The 12,734-nt window shown below is 44.2% G+C and overlaps 1 protein-coding gene across 10 annotated transcripts in view; it reads left to right on the top strand.

Moving 5' to 3' along the window:
- The window catches only part of sox6 (SRY-box transcription factor 6), a 170,881-nt gene that overhangs the window by 48,849 nt on the left and 109,298 nt on the right, over nt 1-12,734 (top strand). For 5 of the 10 annotated variants that reach the window (XM_058400751.1, XM_058400757.1, XM_058400750.1 and 2 more), the window contains exon 1: nt 4,556-4,899. The exons of the other annotated variants lie outside the window; for them this stretch is intronic. In XM_058400751.1, coding sequence (XP_058256734.1) covers nt 4,832-4,899 — 68 coding nt within the window. In that variant the 5' untranslated portion in view covers nt 4,556-4,831. Of the gene's footprint in view, nt 1-4,555; nt 4,900-12,734 lie in introns of those variants that run through there. 10 annotated transcript variants of the gene reach the window in all.

Raw genomic sequence — 12,734 nt, 5'->3', positions numbered from 1 at the left:
GAAGAGACGCGTGGTTGTAGGGGACTGGGGAAAAGGGGCGGGGCCTGACTCTGGCGCTGTCCCTATCCTCTTATCAAATATTTGTCTGGCCTTCACTCCATGTTTACCTTCCCTCTTGTTTGCTCGGTGTATTTAAGCTTAACCAGGGCTGCACTCAAATCATGCCTTATTCACCTCACAGGAAGTTCTGCTCTTACTACTGCTCTATTATTATTATAATAAGCCTGGTGTGTGTGTGTGTGTGTGTGAGAGAGAGAGAGAGAGAGAGAGAGGGAGAGAAACAACAGGCAAAAATCTGTCACATGATTAAATATATATATATTTATAGATAGTTCTGAAAACTTTTTCCGTCTACGTTGAGGAATAATAAACCTGCGAGAAACCCTCTCTTCACGTGAAAGGAATCACACACACACACACACACACACACACACACACATGCACACACACACACCTTCATCACACACTTCTGAATCCTTTCTTTTCGAACTTTTTATAAATTTGCTGTCTGTGCATCTGAGCACATTAGAGCTCTGCCCTGTTTTGATGACAATGAGGATGAGGATGAGGATGATGATGAGGATGATGATGAGGAGGAGGAAGAGGAGAATGATAATGAGGATGGCAGGCATTTTGAAATCAGCAGTCGATTTCCGTTTAGCGGAAAACATTTGCGAGACTCTTTGGCGTGAAACTCTTGCGTGTGAGTGTCTGGTTTTTTTTCATTTTTGAACATTGGATGGAACATTTTTGTAGCTCTGTGTCTATTTAATTAATTAAATATTTATTTATTTTACTATTTTTTTAAATCTTCTTTTACGACGTCTTTGCAGGAAGACAGTGACACCGAGGTGAAGTCCTGAGTCATGAATAAAAACCTGAAACAATAATAAATTACTAAAATATTGATTTATTCCAAACTATTATTATTATTATTATTATATTTTTTTATTTCCAGAAATATGAAAAAAATATTATAACTAAAATATATCTATTCTAAAGTATTATTATTATTATTATTATTATTATTATTATTATTATCTTCTTTCTTTGGCCCTGTCTGAGTTGGACCTGGTGAAATATCCGTGTTTGAGGAGGACGTATCTGATGATCCTACAAGACTTTGGTGCCATTAAATCTTTTGTCCCTTGTGCTCTTGTATAAACAGACAAACAGAAGTGATGTTAACTTACTCAGTCGTCCTTCCTCCTCCTTCCTCTTCCTCCTCCTCCTCCACCTCCTACTCCTCCTCCACGTCCCTCACGTCGTCTCTCTCTCTCTCTCTCTCTCTCTCTCTCTCTCTGTCTGTCTCTTGCCGTCGTCCCCGACTCCGAACACGTGTTTTGCTTAATATGCTTTTGATTGATTTGCTGACGGTGATCTACGTCTACGTGGACACACACACACACACACACACACACAAAGAGCTTCTTTGTGTTCCCGAGCCGTGTGTATGTGTGTGTGTGTGTGTGTGTGACGAGGAGAGCCGAGATTATCCTGATCATTTCATACTGGTTTCGGACGAGCCTCCTGAAAAACCGCATGGAGCAGGATGACTGCGGTGGAGAACAACCACAACAGAGCCGTGGAAGGAAGCCAGGGACAGATACACACACACACACACACACACACAGACCGTATCCACTCATACACTCATGAGGTTTGTTTTTTTTTCGTTATTTTTTACTAAAGGAAGCAATTTAAGCCGTGATTTCATTCCAAAACCTTGTTGTGACGCACGCGTCTGCCAGGAAGAGAAGAAGTGGGTAGGATTTAAAAAAAAAATAGAAAAGAAAAAAAAGTGTGTGTGTGTGTGGTGGTAGAATCCAGAGTTAGAGATGAACATGCTAGTCAACAGGTTAGCAGTAGAGATGAGGATGAAGTTCTCGCACGTTGAGGAGAGCTTTCACGTCACGTCACTTTTTTCCCATCTGTCTCCGGAGTCTTGGCTGCAGCGGAGCTTCATCCTGAGCTGATGATGTAGCAAAAAAGTTTCAGGGTTGGGTTTCGTTCAGAATCAGGTTTTTAACACGATGTATTTAGCGTTTAGATGAGATTTATCAGGACGCAGTATAGGAGTGAGAGCAGCTTGAATGATTGCTCCGAATAATCGTACACTTGGAATTTTTAGCTAACTTTAGCTTCTTCCTGCAATTAGCTTCGCGTTTGACCTGGGAATCATGGAATTCTGAATAACTGTGAGGATCATCCTGTCGTATTCGAGCTCGTAATACAGTATCAGATGCGTGTAGAGATGTTCTGAAGCAGGAAGAGCTTTGGTGTCTCTGGTGAGTGGACGTAGCTAGTCGCTAGTACAGCTTTGCGTTGCTAATCAAACCACTGATGAGAGTTGTCCAGCGCTGGACACGCCCACAAATCACAACCGTACCGTTGACTACAAGCCATTTATGTGCCCTCTGAAGCAGATCTCAGGTCTCAGATCAGTGCTTGATCTCCCCTTCTGCTTCTTCTTTTTTTTTAGCTGTCAATCAGATGGTTTTGCTATCCTAAAAAAGTCAGAGTGTGTTCATTTGCGCCGGTATTTTACCCCAGCTCTCCTGTCTGACCTGACACCCGTCCACACACCGCTGACCACACTTCCTCGTCCACGATCGCTCTTTTCCGCTCTTCCGCTCGCCAATCACTGTCAGCTTCCACCAAAATAATAAGCTTTAATCTCAAATTGGCGAGGAGGTGCGGCCCGGCCGAGCCTGACTGTTTAACATGGCCTCATCTGGGTGGAGCAAATGAACTACCCCTGTTTTGATTTTCCGTCTGACGTGCCACACAAAATCCTGCTTCCTCACGGGCCTTCCTTCGCTCCGTTCCTCTGTTTTTTTCTTATGTCATAGAAAGTCCCTGTCGAACTCACAATTATTCTACTGTCTCTGATGGGTGGAGTCCATCACCCTGAGGAGAGAGAGCTGGCAAAGGGAGTTCAGAGAGAAGACAAAAGAGAGAGAGGGAGAGAGAGAGAGAGAGAGGAATTAAGGGGACGAGGCAAAGCACTGACTAACGAGCTGTTGTCCGTCCCGAAGCCTCCAAAATAGCAGCTTAATCAAAGCAGCGTTAAAGGTAATTTCCTCAATTTGCTTCTTCTCCACATAAATCCTATTTATGAGACGAGAATGGAAGGGAACAAAACGGCTATTCTTTGGATTAGGCGCTGCAAATTTTCCAATTTGGGGGAGCGCGGCCTGACGAGGAGGCCTATTTTTGGAAAAAAGAAAGGAATTACAGGGATGGTCCCTAGAGAAAGCCGGTCAGTGAGTGCCAGCATTCCAGATGTCCACAGCACAGCACTCGGACCAGCCTCCAGGACTTTTTACTTTCCTCCTGGTTCTTTCTTTCTTTTGTGTTTTTGATGACCTCAGACACAAACTTCAGACTCTCTCTCTCTGTGTTTCTCTCTCTCTCTCTCTTTCTCTCTCTCTCTCTGTTTCTCTCTCTCCCTCTCTCTGTGTTTCTCTCTCTCTCTGTGTCTCTCTTTCTCTGTCTCTTTCTCTCTCTGTGTCTATCACTGTCTCTGTGTCTCTCTCTCTCTCTCTCCAGCGTCTCCCTCTTTTCCAGTCATTCCCCAGTCACTGCAAAATTGCTCCCATCACTCCTCAATAATTAGCCATTGTTCCACCATTTTCTTTTGGCCAGTCCCTCTTGTTTTTTCTTTTTTTCCCCTCCCTCCATCATCGGGATCAGGGCACTGTTTTTTTCTTATTATTTTTATTTCTTCCTTCATCCTTCATTCATCCACCATTTGTTTCGGTATGCTGCTTTTATCTTTCATTTTCTCTTTTCTCTCTAAATAAATAAAAAAAAAGTAAAAATGAGTTAGTTAACTTTCTTTCTTTCTTTCTTTCCATCCATCCATCCATTTTCCCCTTTTCCCAAATTCATAAATATCACCAAAAGTTCTTGGGCACCTCCTAAATCAGGAACTGGGGGAGATTTTTTTCTATTATTTATTTAATTTTTTGAGACTTTAAGAGAGTTTTAAGTTAATTAAAGAAAGAAAGGATGCCCTGAATGAGTGAAAGAACGGATGAATTGTTTTGTGGACTGTTAAAAAAAGTTTTTAAAAAAGTCAACTTATTTTAATTTTTTATTTCACATGGTTCGAGTCGCTTATTTTTGTTTATTTTTTTGTCTTGAGAGGATTTCAGAGAGGCGACTCGCGCGTGATGTTCCTTCCTGCCAGATTCCGATCTGTTTGCTTTCCCGTGTGCTCACAAAGGGCTCATAACTTACTGTCAACTCGCGAACCCAGCCACAAAGCGCCCCAGTGTTGCAGGGCTAGCGCGCGGCTCCGCGGCTCCTCCGGACGAAAAGTTTGTTTAGCTACACGGCAGCGACCGGGAGGGGGGGGGGGCGGCGGACGGACTTCGGAAAACGTGTCCCGTCTGTAAGATCCTTTCATTTCTGCTGAGAAAGAGAAAGAAACAAAAACACGGCGTTTTTCCTCGGCTCGGGATCTCGATACAAAACGGAGAGCACGCTCGCGCGCGCGCGCGTGTGTGTGTGTGTGCAGTGGAGCTTGACACTGCCTCTGCTGGTTCTTCTCTCCATATGTGTGTGTGTGTGTGTGTGTGTGTGGGTGTGTGCATTTAGTCTTTTCCGCTTCTCTCAGTGGATGTGTGCTCTCTGAGACGGCGTGCCATCAGACCGGGACAAGTGCACGCTAGAGTGTGAGTGTGTGTGTGTGTGTGTGTGTGAGAGAGAGAGAGAGAGAGAGAGAGAGAGAGAGAGAAAGAGAGGGGGAGTATGTGTCGTGTGTGAGTGTGTGTGTGTGTGTGTGTGAATCGGCTCTTTCGGACGTTTTTTTTTTTCGCTCGTAATGCCATCCAGTGCTGAAGTGGTGAGCGTCGGAGAGGAGAGAGGGCCAGTGGCTGAGGAGGACAGACTGTGAGTGTTTACTGATTTGTTACCTGATCTCTCAACCACACACACACACACACACACACACTTAGACACAGTGTTTGGATTAACCTCCTGATGGAAGTAGTTCGAAGTAGAGACGCAGCCCGGCTGGAATATATATTATTTCTTGTAATTCTTTTAATTTATTACACAGAAAGTCATTTTCAGCACTCCAAGCTCTGAAGTGCACTCTTTTTTTTTACTCCCCTTCTTCACTCCCTCACTCGATTTAAGGGTTCTTCTAAGTGTCAGAAAAGTGCTGGATATTTTCCTGCAAGCGTATGAGGAGAGACCGAGCCCCGAGAGAGAGAGAGAGAGAGAGAGAGAGAGAGAGAGAGAGAGATGAAGTAGCTCTGTCATAATGAAGTTGACTTTTTGAGGACAGATAGGTCAACATTTATGGAGGAACAATTTAAACAAATTAATTTGGACAACTCTCGAGGTGCCTTTCTGAAGAGCGCAGGAATTTTCTCACTTCACTATTTGCCGTGTTTCAGGATCATCGGATGTAATTGCGCGATTATTGCACTTGTGTTTTGGTCCATTAAAATATGAGATGGCTTTTTTTCCCCCTTTACTTTTAATTTGACCGTTGTGGACAAATGCTTAGTTAAAAAAAAGTATTTATTATTATTATTATTATTATTATTATTATTATTATTATTATTACTAAATAAATAAATAACTAAATGAATAAATAAATGTATTATTATTATTATTATTAGTAGTAGTAGTAGTATTAAATGAATGAATAAATAAATAAATACATAATTACATAAATAAATAAATAAATAAATAAATAAATATTATTATTATTATTATTATTAGTTATTAGTTATTTATTTTATTTATTCTTGTCCTTATGAGTCTATTTTTATTAAAAGATTATTATAAGGTAAAAGGAAAATTCCAGCATGATGTCGGTACAGACAAGTCACTCAGATCATTTACTCTCATGTCTCTCTCTCTCTCTCTCTCTCTCTCTCTCTCTCTCTCTCTGTGTGTGTGTGTATGAACAATCCGCACTCTCTCTTGCTCACACTTGTGATAATTGAATTGTGCTAAACGGTTGTAGTTGAAGGTTAGCGATGTTTCCAGACGCGAAGCAGGAAAGCTGATTAGAGGAGGTGAGGACGCCGAGGGCCTTGTCACCTGTGTGAGCTTCTGTTCTCTCTCTCTCTCTCTCTCTCTCTCTCTCTCTCTCTCTCTATTCTCTGTAATAAGTGTAGGTGTGTATTCTGTATTCTGCAGCTCTCCATGTTGTCGTCGTCATCTGGTGAAAAACAAAAAAAAATGATATCAGTGGAAAACCATTTACAGTCATCTTCATTTGATATATTTACACCACCGTTACCCGGGAAACGCCAGGCTTTTTAATGGGAAAATAAGAAAAAAGAAAAAAAAATTGACGGATTGCATTAAAAAATGCAGGCCTGTTATTTAAAAAATAATAATAATAAAAAAAAATTAAAAATTAAATAAATTAATGTTAAGCGCGATACTTCATGTTGTTTGTATGAAAGTGAAAAATCTCAGATAGATAATTACACTTTATAAAAATATAAAAATAAATGTTCAGGGTCAGAACAGGCAGAGGTAATTAAAAGTTGTGTTTTTTAACAAGTGTGTGAAGTTTGTGTGACTAAAATGTGTTTTAAGACGAGCTTTTTTACTTCTTTTCACTTCTTTTCGTTGGATTATTATTATTATTATTATTACTCCAGTTTTGTGTGTGTGTGTGTGTGTGTGTGTGTAAAGTGTGTGTTCTCTGTAACTCCATGGAAACTTGAAGCCCCGTCATAAAGCAGTTTTTTGCCATTTTTCAGCTCGCCCATCATTAGCTCCCGGAACAATGGCTCTCTTGTTTTTTTTTTTTGTGGTTTGATTATTTCACTTCCCATACGTCTGAATCGGACGGTGGCATTTTTCGCTAGTGTGTGTGTGTTTGTGTGTGTGTTTGTGTGTGTAAAATGTTTTTCCTCCAGAATTGACTGTGTGATTTAGGGGACTGGAGGTCTGAGGGGTAGGTAGGAGGAGGAGGGGCTGTGTGTGTGTGTGGGGGGGGGGGGGGGTTGTCGGGGGTCAGTAATGCTGGGGGGTGGGTTGTAGGGGGGGGTGAACTCAGCTTTAATGGCCCAGCTCAGGAGTTACTGATCACTATTGTCTATAAAAGGTCAAGAGTGAGGGACAGCGGGGCGAGAGAGAGAGAGAGAGAGAGAGAGAGAAGGGGGTAACTTACGATTGAGAAAGGTGAAAGTGGATATCCGAAGACACATGGCCTGGAGTCATAAGACCTTCAGGGACAGCAGTGTGCAGGATGGAGGAGGGTGTGTGTGTTTGTGCGTGTGTGTGTTTGTGTGTGTGTGTGTTTGTGCATGTGTGTGTGTGTGTCTGTGTGGTGGGTTGTTACTCTGCCCTCTTCTTATGCCTCAAACCAATTAAACAGAGGTTTGTTTTTGCGTGATGAAACATTAGCACAGGCAACAATTCATGAGTCAAAGCATTCCGCACACACACGCGGCTACATGAGCCCCTCGCTGCCCAAGGACATAACTCTTAATCCTTTTAAAACACGCTGCAATATTGTCAGCTATATATAGAGGCCTTCTCTGTTTGCCTCGTTCCTGTCTTCTCTGGGGGTGTCCATGTGTGTGTGTGAGGAATTATAGACACGACATACTCACAGTCTATTTATTGATGAATCTGGTTTGTTAGCTGTCTCTTGTTATTGTGTAATCGAGCGTCAGTGAGTCAGTGAGGCCCGCTTAGCCGTAATATTTCCCCTGAAATACAATTCCGATATTATTTCATTTAAACTCGGATACGGAGAGAGGGAAGACGATTTGTTTGAGAGTTCCCCAACAGGATGTGACTGGAGCTGGGATTACACACTGCTGGAAGATTTCGGGGTAAAAAAAAAAAGTTAACATGATGGTGATAAAACTGAGTGTGACACATGTACAGCTCTCACTACTTCATCCTTAGTAACCGCCCGGTCTAGCATGAGACTGTCGGATTAGCGCGAGACGAGGAGTGAGATTTTGCGCGAGTGTCATGTGCTTACGCGAGGATCATGTTAGTTTAATTCCTGTTTCATTTAATAATTAGTTCCAGAAAATAGCAGATTCCGATTAGATTTAGGCCACGCCCACTTCCGATCCAGATTGTGTCGGCGCATCACACCGCCGTTCTCCTCCCATCACGCGCAAAAGGTCGACGTATATCCGAGTTATTATCCAGGAGAAACGCTGAATTATTCATCTAAACGCCGGAAAAGTGTCAGCGTGTGGGTGTGGTTCTGTGCGTGTGTGTGTGTGTTTGTGTGTGTGTGTGTGTGTTCTCAGCACGAGGAAGAGGATTTAATTTAATAAATTATACATGGTTACCGCATGCTCTTGTCATATTCCGGTCGTAATTTTAAACAGGATGCTGTTTTATGGTTCGCATGGACAAAAAGGCCGCAAGGACAGGGCCGTAAGAATGCAGGATAAAGGAGGATGAATCACGCACCACACACACGCGCACACACACACACGTTAACAACCCCTAAACCCATCTTTTTATTTTCAATCTGGTTTGGGTCATATTGTTTAATTATCATAACCTAGGAGAAAGAGGAAGAGGAGGAAGAGAAGGAGGAGGAGGAAGGGGGGAGGAAGAGGAGAAGGAAAAGGAGGAAGAGGTGTAGGAAGAGGAGGAGGTATAGGAGGAAGAGGAGGAGGGGGAGGAGGAGGATAAGGAGGAAGAAGAGGAAGGGGAGAGGAAGAGGGGGAGGAGGAAGAGGAGAAGGAGAAAGAGGAGGAGGAAGGGGGTGAATATTAGCCTCATGGTCATGTGGGGCAGTGAGGTCAGGGCTTAGCAGAATGTATGTATATACACACACATATATAGAGAGAAAGAGACAGCAAGTGTGTGTGTGTGTGTGTGTGTGTGTGTGTGTGTGTGTGTGTGCCACAAGCTCTCAGCCTTGGCTGCGCACACGAGCAGCTCGACCCTCCCGGCTCCTCTAATAAATTATTAACTCCAACTGACAAATACAGTTACGGAGCCTGAGCGCAGATCTGTTGCATTTTCTAACAAGATTGCTGTAGACACATGTTACGGGAGGATGGAGTCAGCTCCTCTCTCTCTCTCTCTCTCTCTCTCTCTCTCTCTCTCTCTCTTTCTCACACTCTCATGCCTCAGCAGTTTGACTGATGGCTAGAGACTGGAAGAAAAGTGCCTAAGAGACTGAATATTTTAGAGGTAAAATAATACCACTTGATTTAGTGTGTAATACAAAAGAAGTGCTTTGTTTCACTCGCAATCCACTGAAGAAACGCCAGGCGCTTTGGATCCATGAATAAAAAATGGTGGCAGAATCGCTTGCCGTGCTTTTTCTTTTTCTGTCTTTCTTTTCTTTCCTTTCGTCTTCTTAAACTTTGCGCAGAACTCGGACAGTTCCCTTTTTTATTATTATTATTATAAAGAAGAACCAATTAAAAGTACTGATTTGGGGTTGATTAAAAAATTCAGGAGCACTCAAAGGTTCTGGTTCAGGTCTGCACACTACACCTCCTCCTCCTCCTCCTCCTCCTCGCCGTCCATGTTAACGGACACGTCCCATGTTTACACAGCTGTTGTAGTGTGTTTGATTAACTTCCATAGCCATCTATTGTCCGAGTCGCTCGTCACACGAGTGTGTGGATGCGTCCGATCATCACAGACTCTGGTATTGTTCCGGGCTGCGAGCCGCCGTAATTAATGAACTGCATTTAATGATTCATATCGAGAGCGCTGGTTACTTTAAGTGCTCACTCGAGTGTGTGTGTGTGTGTGTGTGTGTGTGTTTGTAAATGGATGGCACAAATGAAGTAATTGTTCTTTTTCCAGAGCTGGGTGTAGACAGGCATAGATGGGAATATATGGATATAGATGAGGGGTAGATGGGTGAAGATGAGGGGTAGATGGGTGAAGATGAGGGGTAGATGGGTGAAGATGAAGGGTAGATGGGTGAAGATGAGGGGTAGATGGGTGAAGATGAGGGGTAGATGGGTGAAGATGAGGGGTAGACGGGTGAAGATGAAAGGTAGATGGGTGAAGATGAGGGGTAGATGGGTGAAGATGAGGGGTAGACGGGTGAAGATGAAGGGTAGATGGGTGAAGATGAGGAGTAGATGGGTGAAGATGAGGGGTAGATGGGTGAAGATGAGGGGTAGATGGGTGAAGATGAGGAGTAGATGGGTGAAGATGAGGGGTAGATGGGTGAAGATGAGGGGTAGATGGGTGAAGATGAGGAGTAGATGGGTGAAGATGAGGGGTAGATGGGTGAAGATGAAGGGTAGATGGGTGAAGATGAAGGGTAGATGGGTGAAGATGAGGAGTAGATGGGTGAAGATGAGGGGTAGATGGGTGAAGATGAGGGGTAGATGGGTGAAGATGAAGGGTAGATGGGTGAAGATGAGGAGTAGATGGGTGAAGATGAGGGGTAGATGGGTGAAGATGAGGGGTAGATGGGTGAAGATGAAGGGTAGATAGGTGAAGATGAGGGGTAGATGGGTGAAGATGAAGGGTAGATGGGTGAAGATGAAGGGTAGATGGGTGAAGATGAGGGGTAGATGGGTGAAGATGAAGGGTAGATGGGTGAAGATGAGGGGTAGATGGGTGAAGATGAGGAGTAGATGGGTGAAGATGAGGGGTAGACGGGTGAAGATGAGGGGTAGATGGGTGAAGATGAGGGGTAGATGGTTGAAGATGAAGGGTAGATAGGTGAAGATGAGGGGTAGATAGGTGAAGATGAAGGGTAGATGGGTGAAGATGAAGGGTAGATGGGTGAAGATGAGGGGTAGATGGGTGAAGATGAGGGGTAGATGGGTGAAGATGAAGGGTAGATGGGTGAAGATGAGGAGTAGATGGGTGAAGATGAGGGGTAGATGGGTGAAGATGAGGGGTAGATGGGTGAAGATGAAGGGTAGATAGGTGAAGATGAGGGGTAGATGGGTGAAGATGAAGGGTAGATGGGTGAAGATGAAGGGTAGATGGGTGAAGATGAGGGGTAGATGGGTGAAGATGAAGGGTAGATGGGTGAAGATGAGGGGTAGATGGGTGAAGATGAAGGGTAGATGGGTGAAGATGAGGGGTAGATGGGTGAAGATGAAGGGTAGATGGGTGAAGATGAGGGGTAGATGGTTGAAGATGAAGGGTAGATAGGTGAAGATGAGGGGTAGATAGGTGAAGATGAAGGGTAGATAGGTGAAGATGAGGGGTAGATGGGTGAAGATGAAGGGTAGATGGGTGAAGATGAGGGGTAGATGGGTGAAGATGAAGGGTAGATGGGTGAAGATGAGGGGTAGATGGGTGAAGATGAAGGGTAGATGGGTGAAGATGAGGGGTAGATGGGTGAAGATGAAGGGTAGATAGGTGAAGATGAGGGGTAGATGGGTGAAGATGAGGGGTAGATAGGTGAAGATGGGGGTAGATGGGTAAAGATGAGGGGTAGATGGGTGAAGATGAGGGGTAGATGGGTGAAGATGAAGGGTAGATAGGTGAAGATGAGGGGTAGATAGGTGAAGATGAGGGGTAGATGGGTAAAGATGAAGGGTAGATGGGTGAAGATGATGGGTAGATGGGTGAAGATGAGGTGTAGATGGGTGAAGATGGGGGTAGATGGGTAAAGATGAGGGGTAGATGGGTGAAGATGAAGGGTAGATAGGTGAAGATGGGGGTAGATGGGTAAAGATGAAGGGTAGATGGGTGAAGATGACGGGTAGATGGGTGAAGATGAGGTGTAGATGGGTGAAGATGGGGTAGATGGGTAAAGATGAGGGGTAGATGGGTGAAGATGAAGGGTAGATAGGTGAAGATGAGGGGTAGATGGGTGAAGATGAAGGGTAGATGGGTGAAGATGAGGGGTAGATGGGTGAAGATGAAGGGTAGATGGGTGAAGATGAGGGGTAGATGGGTGAAGATGAGGGGTAGATGGGTGAAGATGAAGGGTAGATGGGTGAAGATGAGGGGTAGATGGGTGAAGATGAAGGGTAGATGGGTGAAGATGAGGGGTAGATGGGTGAAGATGAAGGGTAGATGGGTGAAGATGAAGGGTAGATGGGTGAAGATGAGGGGTAGATGGGTGAAGATGAAGGGTAGATGGGTGAAGATGAGGGGTAGATAGGTGAAGATGAAGGGTAGATGGGTGAAGATGAAGGGTAGATGGGTGAAGATGAAGGGTAGATGGGTGAAGATGAGGGGTAGATGGGTGAAGATGAGGGGTAGATAGGTGAAGATGAGGGGTAGATAGGTGAAGATGAGGGGTAGATGGGTGAAGATGAGGGGTAGATAGGTGAAGATGAGGGGTAGATAGGTGAAGATGAGGGGTAGATGGGTGAAGATGAGGGGTAGATAGGTGAAGATGAGGGGTAGATGGGTAAAGATGAAGGGTAGATGGGTGAAGATGGGTAGATGGGTGAAGATGAAGGGTAGATAGGTGAAGATGAGGGGTAGATGGGTGAAGATGAAGGGTAGATGGGTAAAGATGAGGGGTAGATGGGTGAAGATGAAGGGTAGATGGGTGAAGATGAGGGGTAGATGGGTGAAGATGAAGGGTAGATAAGTGAAGATGAGGGGTAGATGGGTGAAGATGAAGGGTAGATAGGTGAAGATGAAGGGTAGATGGGTGAAGATGAGGGGTAGATGGGTAAAGATGAGGGGTAGATGGGTGAAGATGAAGGGTAGATAGGTGAAGATGAGGGGTAGATGGGTGAAGATGAAGGGTAGATGGGTGAAGATGAGGGGTAGATGGGTGAAGATGAAGGGTAGATGGGTGAAGATGAGGGGTAGATGGG

Source organism: Hemibagrus wyckioides, linkage group LG10 (assembly GCF_019097595.1).
Source record: "Hemibagrus wyckioides isolate EC202008001 linkage group LG10, SWU_Hwy_1.0, whole genome shotgun sequence".
NCBI lineage: Eukaryota > Metazoa > Chordata > Actinopteri > Siluriformes > Bagridae > Hemibagrus > Hemibagrus wyckioides.
Note: the sequence above shows the minus strand (reverse complement) of the source record. Positions and strands in the feature narration are given on the sequence as shown.